The sequence below is a fragment of the Pecten maximus genome, unplaced genomic scaffold, assembly GCF_902652985.1.
Source record: "Pecten maximus unplaced genomic scaffold, xPecMax1.1, whole genome shotgun sequence".
Taxonomy (NCBI): Eukaryota; Metazoa; Mollusca; class Bivalvia; order Pectinida; family Pectinidae; genus Pecten; species Pecten maximus.
Genome location: NW_022981776.1, coordinates 1 through 7,138, shown reverse-complemented (window position 1 = coordinate 7,138; position 7,138 = coordinate 1). Strand labels below are relative to the sequence as shown.

The following is a 7,138-nucleotide window of genomic DNA, read 5'->3' as shown; positions in this document are numbered from 1 at the left end:
TATTTGAGGTCATTCACAATTAGTTTTCATTTGAAGTTATACAGGAAAATTACAAAAAATAGTAAAACTGACATCACCACTGCACTGGGCAATATTACAGTTTTCTTCATTAAGTCATATGTGATACGGATACATACTAATCAATAAAATTCTTCATTAAGTCATATGTGATACGGATACATACTAATCAATAAAATTCTTCATTAAGTCATATGTGATACGGATACATACTAATCAATAAAATCAGATCATATTATATCCTTTCCAGAATGTCATTATGAAAAGAAAAAGCACCATACAAGCTAATTTACAGTATGAAAAATAATTGCTCAGAGAACCACAAAAGTGGCTTTACTATATGTTAGATACCATTATTTGCACTAATGCACTGACAGACAAATTAAGTGGGAACACAAACTGTGTATCCAGAACGCTGTCCATAAATGATGTTTTCAATGTCTTTTATTTTTACTATATTTTGAGGGAAGAATACATATGTTTGATCCCCAGTTTTCTTCTTGGGGTTAAAACAAAATTGAGAAACCAGGATAAGAGCCTAATTTTAATCTTGACTGTTAATTAAATTAATTGAATTATTTTCAACGACAGTAGTTTGTTCCAAGTTTAAATTGATTTAAATTCCTTTCATACAATGAAAAAAATCAAACAGAGTAAAATGATATATTTGAATTATGACTTAAAAAATTTCAAAGTACTTTGTTCAATTTTAAAATTGATTAAAGGTACACTTAATACAACGGAAAAAGACAATTATAATATATTAATTTGAAAAATAAATACACATAATTCAGTTTGATTAAAATCTGGAGTGAATCATGTTATATAAAAAAAACAAATTTATTTGAATTATGTATGATTTATGAAAAAATATCAAATTCCTCTCATATCTAATATGTAACAAATGTGAATACACACACATAACACATTCTGTTTACTTATTATCTATGTTGTTTGTATTACATATGAAAATTGCTCTATTCATACTAAGGACCAGGTTTTGCTCTGTATTGAAAATATTATTTTCGATATTTTGATTAAAAAATAGACGTGCGATACCTTTTCTGTTCCTTTACAGAGTTACGCCCCATTAAATGATAACAGCCAATCAAATTCTCGAATATTGATTACGTCACACAGCAACAACTAAGCGTCAAAATGGCGGACACTTAGCAGGTGTCCGATAGGTATCCATACATCACAGTAGCTTTAGCGATTATAACAAGAAGCATGCCTAAGAAAAAGGGGAAATCAGGAAAATCCAAAAAGGGAGGAAAGAAAAAGGGCAAATCCTCCGCAAAGGAAGGGTCTAAGCCAGCAAAAGCAGACCCAATGGCCCCAATGTTCGTGCAGCCCCCACCTCGACCAGGCGAAAGGGTAACGTTGGATATCAATAATTGGATGTTTAATATATGTTTATAGTTTAAATAAATCCGTTTCTGATTGAGACTTTGTCATCTACTTTGACAAATCAAACATGCATTTCCTGAAAATGAGAATTGTATGCAAAAGTACTAACAGTTATGTTGTTTTGTAATAAATATATTTGAATAATCCGAATTTATATTAATCATACAGTTAGTGGAACTTTTAAAGAAGAATCCTGTGGATGAAAAGGAGATTCACGGATACAAAGTGACTAACAGAGTCCTAAAACAGCTGACCCCTCAGGAAATCAGAGATCTGTTGATGGTGTTTGAGCTGTTTGATAATAACAGTGATGGGTAAGTTGGTTTCAGCAGAGACTTGCATATCAGGTATATACGTCTCTGGTTTGAGTACTGAGGCCATCAGTATCAATATGATACCTCATATTCTTATTGATATTCCATTGGCTAGTCAGCTGGTGTCACATTTGATACTAGTGTTGAGATCTATACATGTCATGTAAATGAACATCTGTAGATTTATACAGTCTTGTCTAGATCCAAATGTACAATTATTCCTGCCAGCTAATTTAAGTTTTTAAGTTAGAATTGATATTGCAATCCAAAATTTTCGCCTTAGCTGTTTCATAAAAGAATTAACACTATTATTAGTCAGTAAACTATTAACATATATATGAAAATTGAGACCGTAGATACAATGTAATATGTATTAAACTATACTGACATGAATTGAACCTGATTTATATACAAAATAATGCATGGCTGCATGAGTTATCTAAAATACTGTATGTAGGAATTAAAATACAAAAACATATTTTTTGTTGTGGGTTAAGTTAATTAAGAACATCTTCCTACAATATACATGTATACATATATTATTTGTTTTAACACTGGTTATAATTTACCAAGGCTATTTGCATAAAAAAAATTAAAAAAAGCTTGCCATAAATGACAAAACATGCTCATCCTCCTGCAGTAGTGTATGAAAAATATAAGTAAATAAGTACAACAATAAAATAAAGTCTATATTAGAGACAGGCCAAGTTTTAACTGATTCTTCCAAGGCCGAGAGGACAGCAATAATAAGCTGTACCATAAATGTTATGATTGTATTATTGTTTATTGTTGTTATTATGTTTCAGAATACATCTGGTTGTCATGCGAGTATATATAATTTGCCAGCAGGTATAATTAATATTTGTGAATTGTATTGGTTAATTAACAGATACCATGGGTCAGCCGAACTTCGTCGTGCAATGAGAGCCTTAGGATTCAAATGTTCTAGGGAGGAGGCCAAGCAAATGATAGCCGATACGAGTCTTAAGGGCAAAAGGTAAGTACAAATGTGTCCATTCTATATATTTTCTGTTTTGTTTGTTATCCATCACTTTCACTGGAATGGGAGATACAGTATTAATTAACATGCAATAACTCCAACAAATGTTAACAGATTTTCTTCAACTTGGTAACAATTTTCAAAGTCTTAAGGGCTTGGCCAAGTTCGATTTTCACTTTTGCTTGACTTTATATATAAATATATATATGCCTGTATATTCTTTTATTTTAAGAGTGCATAATAAATTTGACTCAATTGCCCTGAAGGTATATCAATATAAATAAGACTGTAAATCATACAATTTTTTCATTAATATGAGTGACAAATAAATTGATCCTAATCTATTCTCAGTCTACAGTAAATACCATTGTTTTGTGTTTTTAGTATGATAGATTTCCCAGAGTTTCTGGAGGCAGTGATTGACAGACAGGGTGATGCAAGAGACATGTATGATGAAATACTCAAAGGCTTCAACATGTTTGATTACGGTATATTTTAAGTCTGTTTGATTACTGTTCAGCAAGTATATATACTTGCTCTTTTTTAAATGAGTCAAAAAGGTCCTATCCCAGAATAGTAGAAGACACCCTGGTGTATATATATAATTTAAGGACAGTCTTCATATGACTTCTCTGTTGTGAGGATGTGAAACACTGTAATTAAACAATCATTTTATCTGTTTTTTACAGAAAAGACGGGAGCAATATCTCTGGATGGTTTGAAACTGGCTTGTGAAGATGCTGGTATCAAGTTTACACAGAAGGAGTTAGAAGAGATGATTGAAGAGGCTGATCTCAATGGCGACGGCAAAGTTGACCAATCAGAATTTATTCGAATCATGCTGCAGACAAACTTATTCTAGGCCCATCAGATTTTAGGTTTGTGTGTCTCAACACACTGTGACATTGAACTGACAGCTTATTTTGGAAGACAATGGTTCAGTAATTATCTTCCATTCAATGGGAAATATTCAATTTTCAAGCTTGCGATTGGAATTGTTTATGAGTATTTGCAATACCAGTATCTTATTGAAGATCTCAAAGATTCCATCTCTACCAAAACCAGCCTTACTATGACCATTGTTGTAATTTGGTGTAGAATTTTTCATTCTGCTTCAGGGATGTGTTTGTTTTTACACAGTAATTCCTTTATCTAGCTACTTTCTATGATCTTATTTTTTTGGAATCATTTATATTTTGTTAAAGTATTTAGCAATGGAAAGTCTTTGAGGGTAAAATTTCATACAATATTGAATTCATATACTTTTAAACTCCAAAAGGATACAGATATTTTGCAATGAATTGATTAGCATTCCAGGATTTGACTACCCTATACAGTTGTATTATTCTTATTCTGTGATATAACAAAAGTGTGTGTAATGAGTGTGTCTGATTGAAAAATTGTATTGTCATATATTTCACATTTACAAACCATTATCATCTACATATGAAGTCTATATTTTTTGTAAATAAAATTTCATTTAATCATTATCTTGTTTACTTTTAAGACTCCTTCCCAAAACATTACTATGCTCTAGGATCATGAAATTGGACTAGTGGTGACATGCTAGTATGAAGGGCTAACAAGTTTGGTCACAAGAATGACCTTGAACTACTTACTATAAGTTATAATAATTTTTGAATATTCTTTTCAATGACTGGTTGTAGGTTCATGACATGTAGATCCAGTGATATAATATATGGTAATGAAGGGCTACTGATTACGAGTTGAAATGAATGACATTGAAATATTTTTCACCGAACTGAAATGTGTTAACAGCTTTGAACTTCTTTGTAACTGATTGGGCCAGGGTTGTGATATAGTGCCAGTGCCAGGGAAACAAGCTGGGGTGAAGGGCTGCTGAGTTTGTTCAAATAAATGACCTTGGTCTGCTTTCAAGATCACGTGGATCAAAATGCTGAAATCTTTTTAACGACTTGATATTCACATGCATCTTCCACCAAATATGGTGATTAGTGTCATGCTGCATTATCAAGATTTTGATATTTCATTGAAATTACAATGGCTCATCACCTCCACTTTTCCTAATTATGGTTGTTTCCATTACAGATTCTGAACACCATGACAACAATCGTTGAACAGTTATTACTGGTTTTAACATCTTAAGCTGTTGTTGACCGATTAAATCTTAAATCAGTTACAACAATAGATATTGGTGTTTACACCCCAATGGGTGGTCAAAAATGGTATCCTCATGTTAAACAATCTAAACATTTGATATGTAAGTTACTGTTAATGTTTGAAAAGGTCTTTCCTTTGATAATGACATGCCGATTAGAATTCAATACCTTCCGTTATATTGAGAGAGTAAATCATAACATCAAACACAGTTCGAAAAAGAAATATAAATTTTATTGGAAAAATAGATATAAAATTCTTGTAACCAGTTTGATAACTTTCAGCATAATACATGTACATGAATAATATCAACAGTAAACAGAGTTGTACAAACGGTATGTATATGAAAGTCTTGGGGTACAAATTAAACAATCTCTGTACAATAGAATAATGATATTCTGTGTAATGTATTGAATTTCCTTTGAGGAGGAAAAACTAAATCATGCATTGTTGCATTAATTAGTAATTATAATTGACCAGTATGATACACACTGATAAATAGTCATGCAATATTAGTACATATCACAATTACATTTAATTTGGTGGTTTTCATCTACTTCAAAATTTATACATTAAATCATCACACAAAACCTATGATATCACTTTGATATTCAATACATATAATAGTATATATATATTATAGTACATTCCACCTCCACAACAGGTAACCGAGGAACAATGGTATTTTGCTGTATAATTCTACACCAGGGACAGCTGTTCAGGATTAACACAAGTCACCCTGTCACTCTATATGGCCTGTACACATGCGAAAAAGAGAAATACTAATTGATTACCGTAATTGAAACAAGAGTAAGCTGATGTATATTTTAATAAATACAAAAAGTTACATTATGCTATTACATGTACCACCCTGCAAACGATTCAAGCCTCTCAATCTTTTTTCCTTCACATCTATCAAGGAAATTTTGTCATATTCTGTGTTTGTATTTAAGTGAAAATGTTTAGGAGGTTGCTTTTATATTTCTATTTCTTGAGGTTAATTAGATGTACAGTATTTCTAAACCGATGGTGCCATTTTATGCTTTTTTTTTTCTTACATTTTTGTGACAGGTGTTTATAGAGTGATGTTTTAACATGTGAATATCAGGTTAATACTGAATAGCAATCATGAGCATCATACGGTTGAGAGAGAACTAGAATTATCATATACACACTATACAACACTGGGATATATTAACTAAACGAATGGCAACATTCTTCAAGGGAGATAACTCCACATAAACTAGAGATTAGGTGAAGGGAAAATAAAAACGGTTCCATTACGAGTATTAACTGGATTAATAACTTACAAATGCCAAATACTGGATAGGTATAAACCGATCATACTCCTTAAAATCGATTACACAATTACAACAATTTCTGGTAGCTAATTCTAGCTTCAGACAACACTGACCTTTATGTATAAAATGTTACTATTCCTCTAGAAATCTCCCTTATTCAAATATGTAATTAATTTCTTCAAATTCTAACAGAAAAGGATGAAGACAAAGATTTTGAAAAATCTACTTGCGGATCACATAAAAGCTAATGAGGTTTCTTGATTGTTTAAGATTATTTACAATGAATATAAACATAACACTAATGTCTTGTGTGAACAAAAATATTATTAAAATTAAAGCCCAAGTTCCATATTTTCAAGGCTTGTCAGTTGCGACATGACTTTCCGATTTTTTTCAGAACTATTTGATGGAATTAACATTGTGGCGATTTTGCTAATCAGATTTTCATCTCTTTTCATATTAAGTTTTAAAATCTCTCTAAAGATTTTAATTGATTTTACTGAAATAAAATTACATATGACTAAAATGAAAGATAATAATGAAAAAGAAATTGGTGGGGATAAATCTTGTATACATACAATCTGTTTTCTATACATATTATAAAGTATATATTCATAACTTTTAATATAAGATATCACCTATCATCATGTCAAGTCATTTCAAAATGAAATCCATTTTAACACACAGCTTTACTTTGAATACAAAATCTATTTTCCTTCTATATGTGTTAGAACCTAGTCAAAAATATATCACAATTCACACCCAGGCCCAGCTTTTAACTTTGAACATGGTTCACGCCATAAAATGTACATGTACATTAATTTAGACTCAAGTTCACATAGCTGTGTATTACAACTCTAGACCTTGTAAGGACTACTCCAGTAAAATATATATCCTACGACAGGACTTCAGAAATAAAGAAATTCTATACATGGTAGGCACATGTAGACATGAAT

General features: G+C 31.2%; 1 protein-coding gene across 1 annotated transcript; it reads left to right on the top strand.

The window, feature by feature from the left end:
* The first annotated feature begins 1,142 nt into the window (after window positions 1-1,142).
* On the top strand, window positions 1,143-4,232 carry LOC117320222 (caltractin-like). The gene is made up of 5 exons (XM_033874874.1): window positions 1,143-1,395; window positions 1,597-1,742; window positions 2,632-2,739; window positions 3,127-3,230; window positions 3,432-4,232. The coding sequence occupies exons 1-5, from the start codon at window positions 1,249-1,251 to the stop codon at window positions 3,602-3,604; spliced, it is 678 nt and encodes a 225-aa protein (XP_033730765.1). The 5' UTR covers window positions 1,143-1,248; the 3' UTR covers window positions 3,605-4,232.
* The last annotated feature ends 2,906 nt before the right edge of the window (window positions 4,233-7,138 follow it).

Coding starts and splice junctions, on each gene's coding strand:
- LOC117320222 (XM_033874874.1), top strand. CDS start 1,249: ATGCCTAAGAAAAAGGGGAAATCAGGAAAATCCAAAAAGGGAGGAAAG. Junction 1,396..1,596: donor CACCTCGACCAGGCGAAAGG/GTAACGTTGGAT, acceptor TTAATCATACAG/TTAGTGGAACTTTTAAAGAA. Junction 1,743..2,631: donor TTTGATAATAACAGTGATGG/GTAAGTTGGTTT, acceptor GTTAATTAACAG/ATACCATGGGTCAGCCGAAC.